The 24,068-nt window shown below is 39.2% G+C and overlaps 1 protein-coding gene across 2 annotated transcripts in view; it reads left to right on the forward strand.

Annotated features, from left to right (window-relative positions):
* The window catches only part of UFL1 (UFM1 specific ligase 1), a 69,542-nt gene that overhangs the window by 12,945 nt on the left and 32,529 nt on the right, over positions 1–24,068 (forward strand). For both annotated transcript variants that reach the window (XM_006058050.4, XM_006058051.4), the window contains exons 4-6: positions 5,523–5,620; positions 6,151–6,265; positions 8,703–8,833. In XM_006058050.4, coding sequence (XP_006058112.1) covers positions 5,523–5,620; positions 6,151–6,265; positions 8,703–8,833 — 344 coding nt within the window. The remainder of the gene's footprint in view (positions 1–5,522; positions 5,621–6,150; positions 6,266–8,702; positions 8,834–24,068) is intronic.

Below are 24,068 nucleotides of genomic sequence, written 5' to 3' on the forward strand. Positions count from 1 at the left end.
AGTCCTGCACTCAGTGTGTCAGCAATTTTGGAAAACTTAGCAGTGGCCACAGGACTGGAGAAGGTCAGTTTTCATTCCAGTCCCAAAGAAAGCCTATGCTAAAGAATTCAATATACCACACAATTCCACTCATCTCACACTCTAGGAAGATAATGCTCAAAATCCTCCAAGCTAGGCTTCAACAGTATGTGAACTGTGAACTTCCAGATGTTCAAGCTGGATTTAGAAAAGGCAGAGGGACCAGAAATCAATTTGCCAACATCCACTGGATCATCAGAAAAGCAAGAGAGTTCCTGAAAAACATCTACTTCTGCTTTATTGACTGTGCCAAAGCTGTTGACTCTGTGGATCACAACAAACTGTGGAATATTCTGAAAGAGATGGGAATACCAGACCACCTGACCTGCCTCTTGAGGAATTTGTATGCAGGTCAAGAAGCAACATTTAGAACTAGACATGGTTCCAAATCGGGAAAGGAGTATGTCAAGGCTTTATATTGTCACCCTGCTTATTTAACTTATATGCAGAGAACATCATACGAAATGCTGGGCTGGATGAAGCACAAGCTGGAATCAAGATTGCTGGGAGAAATATCAATAACCTCAGATATGCAAATGACACCACCCTTATGGCAGAAAGTGAAGAAGAACTAAAGAGCCACTTGATGAAAGTGAAAGAGGAGAGTGAAAAAGTTGGCTTAAAGCTGAACATTCAGAAAACTAAAATCATGGCATGCAGTCCCATCACTTCATGGCAAATAGATGGGGAAACAGTGGCTGATTTTATTTTTTTGGGCTCCACAATCACTGCAGATTGTGACTAAGCCATGAAATTAAAAGACCCTTGCTCCTTGGAAGAAAAGTTATGAGAAACCTAGACATATTAAAAAGTAGAGACGTTACTTTGCCAACAAAGGTCTATCTAGTCAAGGCTAACTGTTGCTTCTTGACCTGCATGCAGAATACCAGTCAGGTGGACTGGTATTCCCATCTGTTAAGAATTTTCCACACTTTGTTGTCATCCACACAAAGGCTTTGAAATAGTCAATAAAGCAGAAATAGATGTTTTTCTAGAACTCTCTTGTTTTTTCAATGACCCAACGGATATGGCAATTTGACCACTGGTTCCTGTGGGCTCTATGGTAACATTAATGGTGAACTGCAAGGGAGACTTTCCCAACCTGATGCACTGCCAGGGCCCTGGTCCCTGTGGTGAGCCCCTGCCAACCCATGCCTCCACAGGAGACCATCCAACACTAGCCGGTGGTTTTGGTTCAGTCACCTGTTGGGTCACTGCTGCTTTCCTCTGGGTATTGGTGCCTGCAAGATTTTGTGTGTGCCCTTCAAGATTAGAGTCTCTGTTTCCCTCAGTCCTGTGGAAGTCATGCAAACAAATTCCACTGGCCTTCAAGGCCAGATTCCCTGGGGGTTCCCGCTCCTTTTGTCAGATCCCCAGGCAGGGAAGCCTGATGTGGAGTTCAGAAGCTTCACAACAATGAGAGTACTTCTTTGATATTATTGTTCTCCAGTTTGTGGGTCACCCACCCCACGGGAATGGAATTTTATTTTACAGTGATTGTGCCCCCTCCTACCATCTTGTTGTGGCTTCTTTGTCTTTGGACATGGGGTATCTTATTTGGTGGGTTCTAGCATTCTCCTGTCAGTGGTTGATCAACAGCTAGTTGCAGTTTTTGTGGTGTTGCAGGAGGAGATGAGCACACATCCGGCTACTCCGCCATCTTGAACTGAACAGCACTGATCTTGGTTTTTTGAATGTTGAGTTTTAAGCCAGGTTTTTCACTCTCCTCTTTCACCTTCATCAAGAGGCTCTTTAGTACCTCTTCACTTTCTGCCATTAGGGTGGTATCATCTGCATATCTGTGGGTGTTGATATTTCTCCCACAAACATTGATTCCTACTTGTGATTCATCTAGCTCGGCATTTCACATGGTGTACTCTGCATATAAGTTAAATAAGCAGAATGACTATATACAACCTTGATGTACTCCTTTCCCAGTTTTGAACCAGTCACTTGTTCCATGTAGGATTCTAACTGTTGCTTCTTGACCTGCACACAGGTTTCTCAGGAGGCAGGTTAAGGTGGTCTGGTATTTGCATCTCTTTCAATTCTCCACAGTTTGTTGTGATCCACACAGATTAACTTCAGCAATATTATCCAAAGGCAAAGACACGTACTGGAGACATACATAAATCCAGACTAACAGAGGTCTCACAGTTTCTGCTCAAGGTTTAAAATGCCTCTTTACATTTTTTTTTTTAAACCTTGGCTTGCAGTTCTACTAATGAATCCAAGGGCAAAGTCCCAGGAAAAGTGGGCTATGTTTGTATCTCAAGGACATAGTAAGAGTTAACTTCAAGCTTTCTTCTAGGTGTGTTTTCTCTCAAGGTCAGAATTCCAAAGGAAAAAAATATTTTAACAAGCTAACTTTCTCTAATTGCCTATACAAAAGAACCAATTTTGTTGAGAAGTGTCTGTTTTACGTCTTCCACCCACTTTTTTGATTGGGTTGTTTATTTTTCTTAAGTAAGTTGCATGAATTGCTTTTATATTTTGGAACTTTAACCCTAAGAAAACCATAATTCAAAAAGATACATGTACCCCAGTGTTTATTAGAGCACTGTTTACAGTAGCTAGGACATGGAAGCAACCTAGATGTCCATCGACAGATGAATGGATAGAGAAGTTTTGGTACATTTAAAAAATGGAATGTTACTCAGCCATGAAAAGGAATGTATTTGAGTCAGTTATAGTGAGGTGAATATGCCTGTAGCTTGTTATACAGAGTGAAGTACATTATTAATGCATATATGTGGAATCTAGCAAAGTGGTACTGATGAATCTATTTGTAGGGCAGGAATAGAGATGCAGACATAGAGAAAATACTTGTGGACAGAGTTGGGGAAGGAGAGGTGGGACAGATTGAGGGAAAAGCATGAAACACATTTTTACTCATTACCATGTGTAAAATAGATAGCTAATGGGAAGTTGCTGTATAACACAGGGAACCCAAAGTGGTACTCTATGACAATCTAGAGGGGTGGGATGGAGTTGGAGGAGGTTCAAGAGGGAGGGGAACATATGTATACTTATGACTGATTCATGTTGTTGTATGGCAAAAGCCAACACAATATTGTAAAGCAGTTATCCTCCAATTAAAAACAAATTTAAGAAAGAACCAATTTTGCAATTTCAAAAGAGTTTTAACCAGTTTTCTCTGGAATCTAAAGAATATTGTGGTCTCACAGTGTCAAAAAAGATTACCTTTTTTGTATTCATAGTTTTATAGCTAAAATTTAAATCAAATAGTGCTTAAACTGACACTAATAAGAGGGGCAGACTGGCTGATGAAATGTTGTCCCAGGGGTACTGTCAGTGGTGTTTATAACTGAAAGTGGACAGAAAGAACAAAAAAACTTAGTGTCCTAGGAGCGTTTTCAAGGGGTGCTTCTTTGGGTTTAGAAGGAGATCCTCCCAAGTTGAATAACCTGCAACCAAGAACAGCACTCCTAGAAATGAAGTCCAGCATCCTGGAAACATTACTAGGAGGCACCTGTAAGGGATTCATAACATCCTCTGAATTACCTTTGATCTTTACGCTGATGGGCTTTGGAGCATCCTCTACTCCCTCACTGCTTTCTAAGCAGACATCTCTGGTCAGCTTTGGTTCCTTTCAAGGTGCTTTCCCTCCCTGCCTATGGTGGACATTTGAACCAGTGCAAAGCAGTTGCCAGGTTTTCCCTTAAGCCTTTATAGACAACAGATCTCCCCTGTGTCCTATAACAAGATTTCCTACACTGGGGTGTACTCCTCAGGATTGAGTATTTATAAAATTTATGTTGTGATCTACCGAGAATTGGCCAGCTCACTAGGCTGTCCGTAGCAGTGTATGGGTTGCCAAAGCCTGGGGTCAGGGTGAGGGGGGCAGCTGAGAAGTAAAAGGAAAAACTCTTGGAGGAATTAGAGTTGAGAAGCATAATTATTTCAGATGTGTGTGTTTTGTAACAAAGATAAGACCTCAGGGTACCTGTGCACTCAGCCTGATGAAGACAGCACTGGCAGTTTAGAAATAAAAAGCAAAAGATCTTTTCCCAGGAGGATGTTGAACATATGTAGTGAAAAACAGGCCCTTCTGTGCAAGATAAGTAGGAAAGAAAGGCACAATCCAAAGGAGAAGCAAAGAAGATAGTGCATGCAGAGATCTCTTGCCATAGTTGAGCGAGACCTGCAAATTACCTTGGCAGCAGTCCGAATCATGGCACCAGATGATGATGATGATGGCAAGTGAGAGGACCTTGGTTCTTTTCTTCTTCAGAGAAAGAATTCCACAAAGAGACATTTTAAAGCAGACACAAAATTTATTGGAAGCATAGTACATGCAAAGAGAACAAAGAAGCAGTCTATTTAAAACAAAGCAGAAATACACACACAGGAAAGAGTGTGGGTGTCCTCCCTAATGAGGAGCATCCCAGAGAGGTGATTTAAATCACTTATATGGAAGCAGTTTTTCCTTGGTTTTTTATTTCCTCTGGCCAGTCATCTTTCTTCATTTCCCACCTCAGACTTGACTCAAGGCTCTTCCTAATATACTTATGCATCTTATTGCCAAGATGGATTCCAGCATGGAAGCCTATCGGAGATTGACAGCACCTATTATGGGATAGCGCCCCTCCCTTTTTGACCCCCAAGTCTTTCTACACATGTGCAGTCCTGGAGATCCTGATCTCAGGAGTGATAGATGTAGTCATCTTATTTCTTGACTCCAGCAGAGCTCAGCTTCTGCTATTAAGTTTATCCTTGAAATGTCTAGGGGAAGCAAAGGTCCAGTTTACTCCACTTGACAATATCCAGCTGTTTAGCTCAGGGACCCATCTACCTCCTACCTCAGAACCACGAGCCAGGATCTGCTGAGAAACCTCATTCACGACGCTGACAGTGGGTTTGGTTGACTTCTTTGCAAGCCCATGGATCACACCATGGGCTGAGATGTATCAGCAGGCTTGACCCCCTGAGTGCTGGCCTACAGAGCCTCTCTTGAGTGAGTGAATCAGGGCTGGGATGGTCCTTGGGCCAGGAGGCTCCCCATAGGGCAGCAGTCCAGTGATTGCTCAGAGGCAGTGGGCAGTTTGGGTCATAGACTCACAGACTCACTGCATGATGTCAGCAGGTCAGGACCTGGCTGTTGCACTGCTTCAGGCGCTCCCTCTCACTCCTGTCTGCCTCCCTGGAGACTAGGTGGGACTCTGGAGGTGAAAAGACCTTTGAAGTTGTGTGATTTTTGTAGTGCAAGCTTTCTTAGCAAGTGAAAGTCTACAGGTTCAGAAATGAAAGTGAATGAGCAATAAGCCCCTAATTGTTTGAGATTTTTTATAATATTTCAAATCAGTTTGAAATTCATCTAAGGGGAAGTAAGTTTTCATTTTTTTAAAAGTTCTAAAATATATAATTTCAAATTTTAAAACAATATGAACTTATCACTAATAGAATGTGTACTTATTTTCCAGGTAATTAATGTGGATCTGACTCATATTGAAAATAGAATTGGTGACATTGTTAAATCAGAAAAACATGTTCAACTAGTGTTGGGACAACTGATAGATGAGTAAGTACAATAATTAAGAATACCTTTTTGTGTTTCTTTTTTTGTAAGTTTATACTTAAATTTAGAATAACTGTGGCACTACGGCATTTTTTAGTACTCTTCTAGTACTGATTTTCATTATTGTACTTAAAAAGTAAGTGCTTACTTGTGTGGAATATTTGGGAATAATATGAACTTTTAATTTTTTCTGTTGTTTTAAAGCAACACAAAACACAATTTTTATCATCTTTCCTATGTGAGCTTAACTCTGAAAGCAGAATTGTTAAAAAGTCCTAATGAAAATGACTGTAGAATTTTAATTGTTGAAAACAATTTCAGCATTTATTTGATTAACCTTCCATTTAGTTACATTGATAAGAAAAATTTCAGACTATGATTAATGAATGGTGTTTACCTAAACATACCATATTAATTACTTTTGGGGAATGCCTTATTGCAGCAGAAATTAAACATAAAAAGATAGAGAAAAATTATTATTCTTATTTAAGTTTTTCTTTTTTCTTTTTTTTTTTTTTAATTTAAACTATTAGGAACTATTTGGATCGTTTAGCAGAAGAAGTAAATGATAAATTACAGGAAAGTGGTCAGGTAACCATAGCAGAACTGTGTAAAACGTATGATCTTCCTGGAAACTTTCTGACACAGGTATTTTTTTTCCTTAATGGTATAATTTGTCTTTTGAAATAAATGCCAAGTTTGAAAGGGTGGGAATAAACTAGACTTACTATTATTTGTTTTTTTGCAAGTGTTTTGACTATTCTCTAGTTTTGACTATGTTCTAGCAATATATTTGGGGGATACTTAAACATTGATGGCTCTGATAAGATTGTTTAGAAGTGATTTTCATCTTCCTGAACCCTGCTGCTGCTGCTAAGCCGCTTCAGTTGTGTCCGACTCTGTGCAACCCCATAGATGGCAGCCCACCAGGCTCCCCCGTCCCTGGGATACTCCAGGCAAGAACACTGGAGTGGGTTGCCATTTCCTGCTCCAATGCATGAAAGTGAAAAGTGAAAGTGAAGTCCCTCAGTTGTGTCTGTATCTTAGCGACCTCATGGACTATACAGCCCACCAGGCTCCTCCATCCATGGGATTTTCCAGGCAAGAGTACTGGAGTGGGGTGCCATTGCCTTCTCCATTCCTGAACCCAGAGATACCCTAAACTTGGTAGACTTAAGGTCTCAGCCTGCTTGGATGCAGTAGCAAGTATACCAGAAGTGTATATCTTTATTGAATGCTTCTTTAGCAAGGAAATCTTCAGTTCTGATTGCTAGTTATAATTTAAGAAACAGCTGATGAAGATTATAATTTATAAGAGGTGCTACTGGCATCTTGTGTGGTAAAGGTCACAGATGCTGCTGAACATCCTGCAGTGCACAGAGCATTCCTTCCCAATAGAAAATTTTCTTCCCCAAATGTCAATAGTACCAACTTCTTTTGATGTCACCTTTTTTCCTCCTCTAAACTGAGAGCATGATAGGGAGAGAAATCAAGGAATGGCTTATAGTCACTTAATTTTTGGTACTTGTGGTCAATACTCAAATCAAATTATCTTTATAAGTTAAATTACAATGGTGCCTGAAAATAGAGGCTATTTCCTTGTTATTTTGGTTTTCTTAAAGTTGTTTAACGTTTTAGAAGTCTGTTTGGAACAGTGGAAGTTAAACAGGCCATGATTTGAATTCTGTCTATGACACTGCTTTGTTACTTAGGGTCAGAAAAATTATATTTATGCCTATTTGTGCTTCAAGTTACATATCTGAAAATGGGAATAATTGTCTCTCATAGATGTCAGTGAGGTGTCAAATACATGGTATATCTGGTGAAATGGCTGGCCTAGAGGAAGTACTCAATTAATGATGGTTTTGTTTATATATTTACTGGAACAAATAAGGGAAAAGCCAAATCATTTTAGGTATACTTTAAAAAAATCCATCTTACAGAAATTACCAAACCATAATTGCATGAGATTAATTTATAATGAAACAGATTTACTCACTCATTTTAAGTGGGTGATTTCTCCTCATTGCATCTAAAATACCATTGAGCATATAGATCTGTTTTACAAAGTATTTCAGGAGAACTAAGCTCCTGAGCAAGTGTATGTAAATTACAGAAGATAAAATGAGCAAATACATGTAAATCACAGAAGGCAAAAAAAAAGATATTTTTAGTCAGTTTTACATTAAAATATCAGAACAGATCAAGTGGTTTCTTATTGTGCTACTGATACATTTTAGAAATATGTATGGTTTCTTTTTTCAGTTTTAATTTTTCTCAGTATCATAGGCAGTATTGTAAAAGCTCACTAAGAAGTTGTTTGGGGGACTTCCCTGACAGTCCAGTGGATAAGACTCTGAGCTTCCAATTCCAATGCTAAGGGCATGGGTTTAATCCTGGCTCACGGAACTAAGATCCCACATGCCTCATGGGGCAGCAAAAAAATGGATCCTTAAAAGTTGTTTGGAAACCATTTTTCTGTACCATAGAAGTATCAGCCAGGCTGACTCGAATAGATTTAACTTGTCCTGGAAAGGGAAGTATGTCCAAGCTTATTTCACAAACCTGATCCCAGTCATAGTGTAGCTGTGGAGAAATGCTCTCCTCAGGTTACCAAGAAATCAGGTTGTCTGTCAGTATAGATTTATGGCCACAATTTGTTAATATTTGCATCACAGAGTATAACTTTTCAGGTTTTATGTATCCCTAGGTTGCAGAATCTTGGGATAATATTTATTTCTCTGTTAGTATTAGCGGTTCCATATAGAATCCTCTCCAGGATCCTTGTAAATGTCTTGGTTGTCTGTGTTTCAAGCTGCCTATGGCCTTATTAGCAGGTAGCCGAGTTTTTTAACATATCAGTTATCAGACTCATTCAATTCTTGTCATAAGATTATGAAGTTTCCTAGATCCTAAGTCTTCATTTTACTTTATATATCTTGTTAATTCATGCTTGCTGAAATTACTCAACGTATGATTAATACAACATCAGCATGCCGCATGACTTTAGTAAACCTGTACAAATGTAAATCTGTAATTTTGTTCTATCATTTTAATAAGAATTTTCATCCATCTTTACCCTCAGGCACTAACTCAGCGACTAGGTAGAATTATTAATGGACACATTGATCTTGATAACAGAGGAGTAATATTTACTGAAGCTTTTGTATCTAGACATAAAGCACGCATCCGTGGACTGTTCAGTGCTATTACCCGGTAAGCAAGTTTTAAAGTATGTGTATTTTTACATTTCTTTGATCATTGTTTGCCTTTTTTTTTTTTCCCTTAAATCTTATTCAGGACCCTAGTTTATTAAACAGAAGGGGAACTTCCATGAAATAGGAATGGGGATTCCAGACTCTAGAATGTATCCACATTATCTCCAACCCACATCTCTTTCTTCTACTTCACCACCCTTAAGACCCCAAATGCACTTCTGCAGAATACTCAGATCATATATAGTCACTCTGGGATCGTGGAAAGAGCATGCAGTTAGAAACCCCTGGGTCATAGCTCTATCATATAGTAACCATGTAGTCACCTAACTTCTTTGAGTCTCAGATGGTGCTGGATGACTTTAGAACTCTTTACTAAATAAAATTCTAGTAGTCTAATGAATAACCATTGTACTTTCAAAATCACTTTAACTGAATGTTTGGGGCCTCTGTGACAAACTCCAGCATGGAATTAAGAAAACCTGCATTCTCAGTTTTCTCTTTTCTCCTGTGTCATTAAATTTATCTCAGTAGTTTTTTTGGTCCCCCAGCATATAAATGTCCAGATTTCTCCATTTTAAAACAATCAAACCTCTCTTAACCCTGGATTCCATTCCCTCTACCATCTTGTTTATTCCTTTCCTTAAAGGGAACCATCTCAAATTGATGTCTACAGTTATTGTCTCAGTTTTCTTACCTTCTGTCACTTCTCAGCTTACCCATCTGGCTTCTTCCACGTACATAGCAATGATGTCAGTCTCGTTAAAGTTTTACTTGACTTTGTAGCACCATTTAACTCCAATTATGTCTTCTTCTTGAAATGTTCTCTTCTCTTCTCTCTCTCTTTTTTTTTTTTAACACCACACTTTCCTGGTTTCTTCTTAACCTCTTTTGGCTGTGCCTTATAAGTCAGCTTTTCTGGCTCTTCCTCCATTCACTAGCCTTGAAAGTTTTCTTTGAGGCCATCTTCTCTTCTCAGTCCTGCACTTCCTGCATAGGTGCTTTTACTTTTAAGTTCCAGACACATACAACTTGTACAGTATCTCTATTGAAGTGTTTTACAAGTGCCTCAAATTCAACATATTTAACTCACTGTCCTGAGCTGTCCCACTCCTCGTCTCTTCTGAATTCTTCCACTTGTATTTCCATTATCAGTAAACGCAATCATCAGGTTGGTTTTGCCAGAAACCTGGGAGTCGTCCTTTATGCCACCTTTCTCTTACCTCCGTTTCCATAACACAACATCTTTTGAAGTCATAGCCTAAATATTTATGTAATATTTACTTCTCTGACATCACCGTTCTCACCAATTCAGGCCATTTTTTACTGGACTGTTTTAGTAGCTTTCTAACAAGTCCCTCCTCTTCTATTCTTACTGTGTTTCAGGATGCTCTTTTGCATGGCAGCCACAGTGATTTCCTTTTGTCATTCAGTAAATCAGGCACGCTGATTGAATACCTGATACATGCAGGGCCCTAGTAGAACAAAACAATAGAAGGTTAGAAGAGAGAGCTCGCAATCTAATGCAATAGTATTCTTTCTCTCTCTTTTTTTAATCTCACGCTTATATTAATAGAAAAGTTGAAAGAGAACCTTTTTTTCAAATTCTGTCCCATTTGAAAGAAGGTAGCTGACATTATGTCCCATGACCAAAAATACTTTAGTCTCTTTCCTATAAGCAAGGGCAGTGTCCTCTAAAACTACAATACAAACCTCAAAATCAGAAAATTGACCTTGATCCATTACTACCATCCAATCTTTGGATCCCATTTGTGATTTACCAGTTGAATCCTAATAGTATTCTATATAGAAAAAGGATCCAGTTCAGAATCACATATTGCATTTACTTGTCAAGTCTGCTTGGTCACTTTCAATCTCGAATACCTACCTTACTTTCATGAGAATATTCATTCTTTTCTTTCTGCTACATGATTCTACTGATAATTCAGGTTATTCATCATTGGCAGGAATATCACAGAAGTAATTATATGTCTTTGTCATTGAACCCTATCAGGTGGCATGCAATTTAGATTTTTCCGATTACTGATGCTGCTGTGTTGTGCTCAGTCGTGTTCGACTCTTTGCAACCCCATGGTGTGTAGCCTGCCAGGCTTCTCAGTTCATGGGATTCTCCAGGAAGAATACTGGAGTTGGTTGCCATTTCCTTCTCCAGGAATTACTGATGAGGTGCATTGTAACTTCTTAATAAGAATGTATGTAGATTTCTCATTAAGGTTTTTTGTTTCCCTTTGTAATTATTTGTGGGGAGGGCAATTTGAGATCTTGTGAGTTACCCTGTTTTTCATCAAATTTTCAATTTATTCATTTATTAAATCACTACAGACTTACGGTTTTCTGTATCATTCTTTGGATTATAATCCATTGTTATCATTATTTAGATTTTCAGGTTGCCTCTGATTTAGGCTAGTGGAATGCCCTTCAGCCTGGCTTCTTTGTTCTTTTGACATTTCTCAATCTTTCCAATACTTCTTTTCTTTCTGATACACAAAGGAGTTCCAGGCTCAGTTCATCCTTTGCCTGTTCAACCTTAGAATCAGCCATTTTAGTAGAGTATATAGAAACCAAGATCTGGACACTAGATTGTTTATTGCTGTTTGGGTTGTTCCTGCTCCCAAGCCCTCAGCAGACAAGCTAAAGGATACACATAGGAGGACAGGGAGGCCTGGCGTCCATGGGATCACAAAGAGTTGGACACAACTGAGTGGCACAACGACAACATACATGTACACCCCTATATGTATATTTTCTTTTTTGCATTTTTATTTTTGTGTATCAAAAACCATGAGTTCACACTGAAGTAATTAGTTAGAAGAATGAGATATGTAGGTAAACTACGTTGCAATTCCAAGTTGAAATAAAAATCCAGCAGCTAAGTTTCATTGTACTAAAAAAGCTAGAAATTTTGTGCAGTCCAATTAAACTTTTATTGAACATCCACAATAATTTATGCACCCAGTAGTTTTAAGATAGAGTTCTTCAAGGAGCCCTTTGCATGTTTGTAGGAATACGTTCAGGTAGAAAGGAACAGAAAATAAAAAACATGAGAAGCTTGTAATAAGATAAACAGAGGAGAGCAAAATTCACAGAGCATGTAATTGGACCTAATTGGTTTGTTGTTGTTGTACAGTTGCCAAGTCGTATCCAAATCTGCAACCCATGGACTGAAGCACACCAGGCCTCCCTGCCCTTCACCATTTCTTGGAGTTTTCCCAGGTTCATGTTCATCGAATTGGTGAAGCCATCCAACTATCTCATCCTCTGTCACCCTCTTCTTCTGCCTTCAGTCTTTCCCAGCATCAGGATCTTTTCCAATGAGTCAGCAGTTCACATCAGGTTAGCCAGAGTATTGAAGCTTCAGCTTCCACATCAGTCCTTCCAATGAGTATTCAGGGTTGATTTCTTTTAGAGTTGACTAGTTTGATCTCCTTGCAGTCCAAGAGACTCTCAAGAGTCTTCTCCAGCACCACAGTTCAAAAGCATCAATTATTTGGCACTCAGCCTTCTTTATGGTCCAGCTCTCACATCCATACATGACTACTGGAAAGACAATAGCCTTGACTAGTAGACCTTTGTCAGCAAAGGGGTGTCTTTGCTTTTTAATACACTGTCTAGGTTTGTCATAACTTTCCTGCCAAGAACCATTCGTTTCTTAATTGCATGGCTGCAGTCAACATCTGCAGTGATTTTAGAGCCTAGTAAGAGGAAATCTGGAACTACTTCCACCTTTTCCCTTTCTGTTTGCCATGAAGGGATGGAACCAGATGCCATGATCTTAGTTTTTTTAATATTGAATTTTAAGCTGGCTTTTTTGCTGTCTTCTTTCACCCTCATCAAGTGGCTTTTTGCTTCCTCTTCGCTTTCTGCCATTAAAGTGGTATCATCTGCATATCTGAGGTTGTTGATATTTTTCCCAGCAGTCTTGATTCCAGCTTGTAACTCATCCAGCCCAGTGTTTTGCATGATGTTCTCTGCATAAAAGTGAAAGAAACAGGGTTATAATAAACAGCCTTGTCATATGCCTTTCTCAATTTTGAACTAGTCAGTTGTTCCATACAAGGTTCTAACTATTGCTTCTTAACCCGCCTACAGGTTTCTCAGGAAACAGATAATATGGTCTGGTATTCCCATCTCTTTAAGCATTTTCCACAGTTTGTTATGATCCACCAAAGACTTTAATGTAGTCAATCAAACAGAGGTAGATATTTTTCTGGAATTCCCTTGCTTTCTCTGTGATCCAGCAAATGTTGGCAGTTTGATCTCTGGTTCTTCTGCCTTTTCTAAACCCAGTTTGAATATCTATAAGTTCTTAAAGTTCACAAACCACTGAAGGCTAGCTTGAAGGATTTTGAGTATAACCTTACTAGCATGGGAGATGAATATAATTGTCCAGTAGTTCAGACATCTTTAGTATTACCCTTGGGATTTGGGATGAAGATTGAAGTTTTCTAGTCCTGGGGCCACTGCTGGATAGTCCAAATTTGCTGACATACTGAGTGCAGCACTTTAATACCATCGTCGTTTAGGATTTTAAATAGCTCTGCTGGGATTCCATCATCTCCACTGGCTTTACTGACAGCAGTGCTTCCTAAGGCCTGGTTGACTGCACACTTCCAGAATGTCTGGCTCTGGATGCGTGATGACACCAGCGTGGTTATCTGGGTCATTAAGATCTTCTTCGTACAGTTCTTCTGTGTATGTATTCTTGCCATCTCTTCTATATCACTTCTGCTTCTGTTAGGTCCATACAGTTTGTGTCCTTTATGAAATGTGTCCTTTGGATGAAATGTTCTTTTGATATATCCAGTTTTCTAGAAGAGTTCTCTAGCCTTTCCATTCTTTTGTTTTCCTCTGTTTCTTTGCACTGTTCATTGAAGAAGGCCTTCTCCTCTGACCTTGCATTTCTCTCAAACTCTGCATTCAGTTGAGTATACCTTTCCCTTTCTCCCTTGCTTTCAATTCTCTTCTTTCCTCAGACAACCACTTTGTAAAGCCTACTCAGACACTTTGCCTTTTTTTCATTTATTTTTCTTTGGGATGGTTTTGCTCACTGCCTTCTGCACAATATTATGAACCTCTGTCCATAGTTATTCAGTTCTTTATTTACTAGATCTAATCCCTTGAATCTGTTCGTCACCTCCACTGTATAATCATAAGGGATTTGATTTAGGTCGTACCTGATTGGCCTTGTGGTTTTCCCTACTTTCTTTAGTTTAAGCATGAATTTTGCTATAAGGAGCTGATGACCTGAGGCACAGTCAACTCCAGGTCTTGTTTTCTCTGACTGTATATAGTTTGTCCATCTTCGGCTACAAAGAATGTAATCAGTCTGATTTTGGTATTGACCATCTAGTGATGTCCATGTGTAAAGTCGTCTCTTGTTTTGTTGAAAAAGGGTGTTTGCTTTGACCAGTGTTTTCCCTTGGCAGAATTCTGTTAGCCTTTGCCCTGCTTCATTTTGTACACCAAGGCCAAACTTGCCTGTTACTCCAGGTATCCTGACTTCCTACTTTTGCATTCCAGTCCCCTCTGTTAAATAGGACATATTCTTTTGGTGTTAATTCTAGGAGGTCTTGTAGGTCTTTGTATAACTGATCGACTTGAGCTTCTTCCACATCCGTTGGGGCATAGACTTTGGTTACTCTGATGTTGAATGGCTTGTCTTGGAAATGAACCGCATCATTCTGTCATTTTTAAGGTTGCACCCAAGTGTATTGCATTTTAGACTGTTCTGTTGATTATGAGGACTGCTTCGTCTTCTATGGGATTCTTGCCCACAGTAGTAGGTATCAGATCAGATCAGATCAGTCGCTCAGTCGTGTCCGACTCTTTGCAACCCCATGAAGTAGTAGATATATGGTCATCTTAATTAAATTCACTCATTCCCATCCACTTTAGTTCACTGATTCCTAAGATGTCAGTATTTTTTCTTGCCATTTCCTGCTGACCACATCCAATATACCTTGATTTGTGGACCTAACGTTCCAGGTTCCTATGTAATTCTTTTCTTAATAGTATTGGATTTTACTTTCATCACCAGACACATACACAGCCAGGCGTCACTGCCACTTTGGACCAGCCACGTCATTGTTTCTGGAGCTATTATTAGTAGTTGTCCTCTGCTCTTTTCCGGTAGCATATTGGACACCATCCAGCCTGTGGGCCTCGTCTTTCGGTGTCGTATCTTTTTGCCTTTTTATATAGTTCATTGGGTTCTCATGGCAAGAATCCTGGAATAGTTTGCCATTCCTTCCTCCAGTGGACCATGTTTTGTTAGAACTCTCCACCTCACCCGTCTGTGTTTGTGGCCCTACATGGCATGGCTCATAGCTTCACTGAGTCTGACACGTCCCTTCACCACCACAAGACAGTGATCCATGAAGGGGCTAATTGGTTTCAGGAACTGTAGATAATTTAGCTGAATATTTTAAGTAAAATAATAAAACCAAATTGGCCTATATAGAAATTTGGTAAAAATAATAATTGAATCAAAAATCCCCATACAGAGGTTTTAAATATTAAGTCATATTTTGAATTAATATTTTCTGCTCTCCTAGGTCTGTTATATGGAAAAATTATAATGTTTTAAATAGTCAACAAGAGAAGGTCAAGTAGTTTGAATAACTTAAAAGTCTGTTAGTCATATTTTTGTTGTTCAGTTGCTCAGTCATGTCCCACTCTTTGTGACCCCATGGTCTGCAGCACGCTAGGCTTCCCTGTCCTTCATATCTCCTGGAGTTTGCTCAAACCCATGTCCATTGAATTTGTGATGCCATCCAACCATCTCATCCTTCTTCTCCTGTCCTCAATCTTTCCCACCATCAGGGTCTTTTCCAATGAGTCAGCTGTTTGTATCAAGTGGGCAAAGTGTTGGAGCTTCAGCATCAGTCCTTCCAATGAATATTTAGGGTAGAATTCTTTTAGGATTGACTAGTTTGATCTCCTTGTTGTCCAAGGGACTCTGAAGAGTCTTCTCTAGCACAATTAGAAAGCATCAATTCTTCAGCACTCAGTCTTCTTGATGGTCAGACTTTCATATCCGTACATGACTACTGGAAAAACCATAGATTTGACTAGATGGACCTTTTTTGGGAAAGTGGTATCTCTGCTTTATAATATACTATTTAGATTTGTCATAGCTTTTCTTCCAAGAAGTAAGCGTCTTTTAATTTCATGGCTGCAGTCACTGTCCACAGTGATTTTGGAGCAAAATATAATATCTGCCATTGTTTCCATTTTTTCCCCATGATGTGATGGGACCAGATACCATGATCTTAATATTTTGAATGTTGAGTTATAAGCCAGCTTTCTCACTCTCCTCTTTCACCCTCATCAAGAAACTTTAGTTCCTCTTTGTTGTCTGTCTTTAGAGTAGTGTCATCTGCGTATCTGAAGTTATTGATATTTCTCCCAGCAATGTTGATTCTAGCTTGTGCTTCATCTAGCCCAGCATTTTGCATGATGTACTCCGCATTATAATTTAAATAAGCAGGGGACAGTTTACAGCCTTGATGTGCTCCTTTCCCAATTTTGAACCAGTCCATTTTTCCATGTTCAGTTCTGTTACTTCTTGACCTACATACAGGCTTCTCAGGAGTCAGGTAAAATGGTCTGATATTCCCATCTCTTTAAGAATTTTCCATTTTGTTGTGATCCACATAGTCAAGATTTTAGCGTCATCAGTGAAGCAGATGTTGATGTTTTTCTGGATTCCCTTCACTTGTCTATGGTTGAGTGGTGGTTTGCAATTTGACCTCTGGTTCCTCTGCCTTTTCTAAATCCAGCTTGAACATCTGGAAGTTCTTGGTTCACATACTGTTGAAGCCTCACTTGAAGGATTTTGAGCATTACCTTGTTAGCATGTGAAAGAGTGCAATTGTGCAGTAGTTTGAACATTCTTTGGCATTACCTTTCTTTGGGATTGGAATGAAAACTGACTTTTTCGAGTCCTGTGGCCACTGCTGATTTTTCCAAATATGCTGGCATATTGAATGCAGCACTTTCACAGCATCATCTTTTAGGATTTGAAATAGCTCAACTGGAATTCCATCACCTCCACTAGCTTTGCTCATAGTGATGCTTCCTAAGGACAGCTTGACTTCACATTCCAGGATGTCTGGCTCTAGGTGAGTGATCACATGATCGTAGTTATCTGGGTCATGAAGATCTTTTTTGTATCTTCTGTGTATTCTTGCCACTTCTTCTTACTATCTTCTGCTTCTGTTAGGTCCATATCATTTCTGTCCTTTATTGAGCCCATCTTTGCATGAAATGTTCCCTTGGTATCTCTGATTTTCTTGAGGAGATCGCTAATCTTTCCCATTCTATTATTTTCCTCTATTTCTTTGCTTTGATCACTGAGGAAGGCTTTCTTATCTCTCCTTGCTATTCTTTGGAACTCTGCATTCAAATGGGTATATCTTTCATTTCTCCTTTGTCTTTTGCTTCTCTTCTTTTCTTAGCTATTTGTAAGGCCTCCTTAAACAACCATTTTGCCTTTTGCATTTCTTCTTCTTGGGGATGGTTTTGTCACCATCTCTTGTACAGTGTTATGAACCTCTGTCTACAGTGTTTCAGGCACTCTATCAGATCTAATCCCTTGAATCTGTTATCTCTACTGTATAATCATAGAGGATTTGGTTTAAGTCATACCTGAGAGCCTAGTGGTTTTCCCTACTTTTTTCTATTTAAGTCTGAATTTTGCAATAAGGAATTCAAGATCTGAGTCACGGTCAGCTCCTGGTCTTGCTTTTGTTGAGAGTATACAGATTCTCCATCTTCAGCTGCAAAGAATATTATCAACCTGATTTCAGTATGGAACATCTGATGATCCATGTCTAGAGTCATCTCTTGTGTTGTTGGAAGAGGGTGTTTGCTATGTATGACCAGTGCGTTCTTTTGGCAAAACTGTTAGCCTTTGCCGTGCTTCATTTTGTACTCCAAGGCCAAACTTGCCTGTTACTCCAGGTTATCCCTTGACTTCCTACTTTTGGATTCTAATACCCTGTTATGAAAAGGACATCTGTTTTTGATGTTAGTTCTAGAAGGTCTTATAGGTCTTCACAGAACCATTCTTCATCTTCTTCAGCATTAGTTGTTGGGGCATAGACTTGAATTACTATTATGTTGAATGGTTTGCCTTGGAAACAAACGGAGATCATTCTGCTGTATTTGAGATTGCACCCTTGTACTGCATTTCAGACTCTTGTTGACTATGAGGCCTACTCCATTTCTTTTAAGGATTCTTGACTGCGGTAATAGATATAATGGTAATCTGAATTAAATTCGCCCATTTCCATCCATTTTAGTTCACTGATTCCTAAAATGTCGATGTTCACTCTTGCCATCTCCTGTTTGACCACTTCCAATTTGACCACCCTGATTCATGGACCTAACATTCTAGGTTCCTACACAATAAGTACTGTTCCTTACAGCTTCGGACTTTACTTTCACCACCAGATACAACCACAACTGGGCGTCATTTCCACGTTGACTCAGCCTCTTCATTCTTTCCAGAGCATTTCCCCGCTCTTCTCCAGTAGCATATTGAGCTGGGTAGTTCATCTTTCAGTGTCATATCTGTTTGCCTTTTCATGCCGTTCATGGGGTCTCAAGGCAAAAATGCTGAAGTAGTTTGCCATTCCCTCCTCCAATGGACTGCGTTTTGTCAGGACTCTCCACCATGACCCATCCATTTTGGGTGGCCCTACATGGCATTACTCACAGTTTTATTGAGTTACACAAGCCTGTGATCCATGTGATCATATGGTTAGCTTTCTGTAATTGTGGTTTTCATTCTCTCTGCCCACTGATGGGTGAGAATAAGAGGCTAGTGCAAGCTTCCTGCTGGGAGAGACTGGCTGTGGGGAAAACTCAGTTTCACTTTGGTGGGCAGGGCCACGCTCAGTAAATGTTTAATCCAATTATCTGCTAATGTGTGAGTCTGTGCTCCCTCCCTGTAGTTTGGCCTGAGGTGGTCCAGTCCTGGAGTCTTGTAGTCTCTGTGGAAGGGGTATAGTCTCTGTTAGGCCTAATGACAACCTCCTCCAAGAGGATTTATGCCAACAAGCCGCACCTCCTAGGACTGCTGGCAACTGTCCCTGTCCCCATGGCAGGTCACTGCTGACCCATGCCTCTCCAGTAGATCCTCAAACACTGATTCAGGTCTGGCTCAGTGTCATGTGGTGGTTACTGCTCCTTTCTTTCCTGGGATCCTGGTAAGCACAGGGTTTTGTTTGTGCACTGCATGAGTCTCTGGCTAGTGCATAAGAACAAAAATAAAGACTAAACCTAAACTAGAGAACTGGTATAATTGGCTTAAAATAAATAGGGAAGAAAAGAATTGGAGTCAGAAAAAAATCTGGATTTTTTTTTAATGATTTACTTAAATTATAATTATTATAAAAGAAAAGCATTCACAAGAATCTATCCAAAAGAAATTAAAGCATATCTCCACACAAAGACATGAAGCAAATCTTCATAGCAGCCTTAGTCATAATAGCCCCAAACTGGAAATAATCCAAGTGTCCATCAACTGATAATGGATAAACTACAAAAAGTGGTATATCCATATACCAGAATACTCTTTAGCAATAAAAAGGAATGAATGCTGATCTCTGCTTTATTATTCATGAACCTCAAAGACATGCTAAGTAAAGGAAGCCAGGTGGCTCAGAGGTTAAAGCATCTGCCTCCAGTGCAAGAGACCCAGGTTCGATCCCTGGGTCAGGAAGATCCCCTGGAGAAAGAAATGGTAACCCACTCCAGTGTTCTTGCCTGGAGAATCCCATGGATGGAGAAGCCTGGTAGGCTACAGTCCACGGGGTCACAACGAGTCGGACACGACTGAGCGACTTCACTCACTCACTCACTCACTCAAAGGAAGCCAAATGCACGAGACACATATTGACTCCATTTATGAGAAATCTCTAAAAAGGCACATTTGTAGAGGCAGAAATCCAGTCAGTGGTTCTCTGGGTTACAAGTGGCAACAGGAATTAACTGCAGACATCTAGGAAGAAATTTTTTGGGTAATGGAAACCTTCTAAAACTGGATTGTGGTGTTGGTTGCTCAGCTCTATTAATTTATTGAGGTCATTGCTGTATTTAGAATTGGTTAGATTTATATGTAAGTTTTGTATATCTCATTCAAGCTGTTTTAAAAAATATGTGTAGTCATTACAGAAAATATTGATAAACAAAAGAGATTAATTAAAGTGGATCTCTCCCAGTCAAATTCCTTAACTGGAATACAGCATTCCAATTTCCTTTCAGTTTGTGTATGATCTCATTTTTCTTCAAAAATAAAATCATATAAGATTCAGTGACTTCCCAGGTGAGGACAGTCTCTCAGACAGAAAGAATAGAATAAACAAAAACTTAATATATAATAAAGAGCAGATAGTCAAGATCACTAAGTTCAGTTCAGTCGCTCAGTCATGTCCAACTCTTTGCGACCCCATGAACTGCAGCACGCCAGGCCTCCCTGTCCATCACCAACTGCCAGAGTCTACCTAAACCCATGTCTATTGAGTCAGTGATGCCATCCAACCATCTTATCTTCTGTCATCCCCTTCTCTTCCTACCCTCAATCTTTCCCAGCATCAGGGTCTTTTCAAATGAGTCAGCTCTTCGTATCAGGTGGCCAAAGTATTGGAGTTTCAGCTTCAACATCAGTCCTTCCAATGAACACCCAGGATCAAAATCACTAAATCTGAAGTTAAATTTTGGTTGGAAAGGAAATTGATCTTGGAATAGGAAGACAGATCAATTACCTGGTATTTCAGTAGCATAATTCTGCTTAAGGATATAAAGTTTGGTGCAGTTTTGTGGTTTTTTTTAAGTTAATTTACAGTATTGTGTTCATTTCTCGTGTAAAGCATGTAATTCAGGTGTACATATATATGTATATATTTTTCATGTTCTTTTCCATTATAGTTTATTACAGGGTATTGAATATAGTTCCCTGCGCTATACAGTAGAACCTTATTTATCTATAGTAATTAGTGTCTCCTAATCCAGAACTTCTAATTTATCCTTCTCCTACCCCTTTTCTCCTTTGTAACCATCAGTTTGTTTTCTGTGTCTGAGTCTGTTTTTTAAATAAGAGCATTTGTATCATATTTTAGATTTCACATCCAAATGATACTATATGATATCTGTTTTTCTGTGTTTGACTTAACTTCACTTAGTATGATAATCTCTAGGTCTATCCATGTTGCTGCAAATGGCAGTATTTTATCCTTTTTTTATGGCTGGGTAGTAATCCATTGTATATATGTACCACATCTTTATCCATTCCTCTGTTGATGGATGCTTAGGTTGCTTCATGTCTTACCTGTTGTATATAGTGCTGCTTTGATCATTGGGTGCATACATCTTTTTGAATCATAGTTTTGACTGGTTTATATACCCAGAAGCAGGATTGCTGAATCATATGGCAACTTTATTTTTAGTTTTTTAAGGAGCCTCCATACTGTTTTCCATAGTGGCTTTACCAATTTACATTCCCATGAAAAGTGTAGGAGGGTTCCCTTTTCTCCATATCCTCTCCAGTATTTATTATTTGATGTTGGCTATTCTGACCCATATGAGGGTGATACCTTATTGAAGTTTTAATTTGCATTTCTCTAGTTACATTGAGCATCTTTTCATGTGCGTATTGGCCGTCTCTATGTCTTTTTTGGAGAAATGTCTATTTGGGTCTTCTGCACGTTTTTTGGTTGGGTTTTGGGTTTTTTTAATTAAGATATGTAAGCTGTTTGTATATTTTGGAGATTAATCCCTTGTTGGTCACATCATTTGAAGATATTTTCTCCCAATATGTAGGCTGTCCTTTTATTTTGTTTATGGTTTTCTTTGCTGTGTAAAAACTTAAAAGTTTGAATAGGTCCCATTTGTTAGTTTTTGCTTTTATTTCTGTTGCCTTAGGAGGCTGACCTAAGAAAACATTGCTACAGTTTATGTCAGATAATATTTTGCCTGTCTTCTCTTCTAGGTGTTTTATGGTGTCATGTCCTACATTTTAAGTCTTTAAGCTATTCTGAGTTTTTGTGTGTGTGTACGGTGTGAGGGAGTGTTCTGATTTCATTGATTTACATATGGCTCTCCAGCTTTCCAAGTACCACTTCCTGAAGAGACTCTTCTCTGTGTATATTCTTGCCTCATTTGTCAAAGATAAATTGACCATGGGTGGTGGGTTTATTCTAAGCTCTCTCTGTATTTTGTTTGGTTTTGTTTTGCCATGTGGTTTGCAGGATATTAATTCCCCGATCTGAACCTGTGCCATCAGCAATGGAAATGCCGAGTCCTAACCACTGGACCACCAGGGAATTCCTTGGGCTTTCTTTTCTGTTCCATTGATCTAGATGTCTGTTTTTGTGCCAATACCATGCTGTTTTGATTACTGTAGCTTTAAAATATTATCTGAAGTCTGGGAGGGTTGAGCTTCCTGCTTTTGTTCCTTTTCCTCAGGATTGCTTTGGCAATTCTGGGTCTTTTATGGTTTCATACACATTTTAGGATTTTTCTGGTCCTGTGAAAAACGTCATGAGTAATTTAATACAGATCACATTAAATCTGTAGATTGCTTTGGGTACTGTGGTCATTTTAGCAATATTAACTCTTCCAGTCCAAAAGCATGAGATACCTTTCCATTTGTTTGCATCATCTTCAGTTTCCTTTGTTAATGTTTTGTACTTCTGAGCATCTAAGTATTTCACCTCTTTGATGAGGTTTATTCCTAAGTATTTTTTGATGCAATTTTAAAAAGGATTGCTTTTTTACTTTCTGTTTCTGACACCTTTCATTATTAGTATAAAGAAATGCAACAGATTTCTATATGTTAATCTTATATCATGCTACCTTGCTTAATTCGTTTATCAGTTTTAGTAGTTTTTGTGTGGAGTTTTTTGTTGTTGTTCAGTCACTAAGTCATGTCTGACTCTTTGCAGCCCCATGGAGTGCTGCATGCCAGGCTCCCCTGTCCTTCCTTCAGTACCTCCTGGAATTTGCCCAAATTCATGTCCATTGAGTTTGTGATGCTATCCAATCATCTCATCCTCTGCCGCCCCTACCTCATTTTGCCTTCATTCTTTGCCAGCATCAAAATCTTTTCCATGAGTGGCCTCTTTGCATCAGGAGGCTAAAGTATTAGAGGTTTAGCTTTAGCAACAGTCCTTCCAGTTAATATTCAGAGTTTCTTTCCCTTAGGATTGATTGGTTTGATCTCCTTGCTGTCCAAGGGATTTGCAAGAGTCTTATCCAGCACCATAATTCATAAGCATCAGTTCTTCAGTGTTCAGCCTTCTTTATGATCCAACTCTCAAATCCATATATGATTACTGAAAATAATAGCTTTGACTATACAGACCTTTTGGAGATGGCAATGGCACCCCACTCCAGTACTCTTGCCTGGAAAATCCCATGGATGGCGGAGCCTGATAGGCTGCAGTCCATGGGGTCGCTAAGAGTTGGACACGACTGAGCGACTTCCCTATACAGACCTTTGTTGGCAAAAAGATGTCTCTGCTTTTTAATATGCTTTCTAGGTTTGTCATAACTTTCCTTCCAAGGAGCAAGCATCTTTGAATTTCACAGCTGTAGTGCTTATTTGCAGTGATTTTGGAGCCCAAGAAAAGAAAATCTGTCACCATTTCACTCTTTTAGTTTCTATTCGCCATGAAATGATGGGGCCAGATGCCATGATCTTAGTTTCTGAATGTTGAGTTTTAAGCCAGCTTTTTCACTCTCTTCTTTCACCCTCATCAAGAGGGTCTTTAGTTCCTCTTCACTTTCTGCCATTAGAGTGGTATCATCTACATATCTGAGGTTGTTGCTATTTCTCCCAGCAGTCTGGATTCCAGCTTGTAATTCATTTAGTCCAGCATTTCACATGATATACTCAGCATAGAAGTTAAATAAGCAGGGTGACAGTATACAGTCTTGTCATACCCCTTTCCCAATTTGGAACCAGTCCATTATTCCATGTCCAGTTCTAACTATTGCTTCTTGACCTGCATACAGGTTTCTCAGGAGACAAGTAAAGTGGTCTGATGTTTCTATCTCTTTAAGAGTTTTCCACAGTTTGTTGGATCCACACACTCAAAGGCTTTAGTGTAGTCAGTGAAACAGAAGTATATGTCTTTGTGGAATTCTCTTGCTTTTTCTGTAATCCAACGAATGTTGGCACGAGATCTCTGGTTCCTTTACCTTTTCTG

Source organism: Bubalus bubalis, chromosome 10, assembly GCF_019923935.1.
Source record: "Bubalus bubalis isolate 160015118507 breed Murrah chromosome 10, NDDB_SH_1, whole genome shotgun sequence".
NCBI lineage: Eukaryota > Metazoa > Chordata > Mammalia > Artiodactyla > Bovidae > Bubalus > Bubalus bubalis.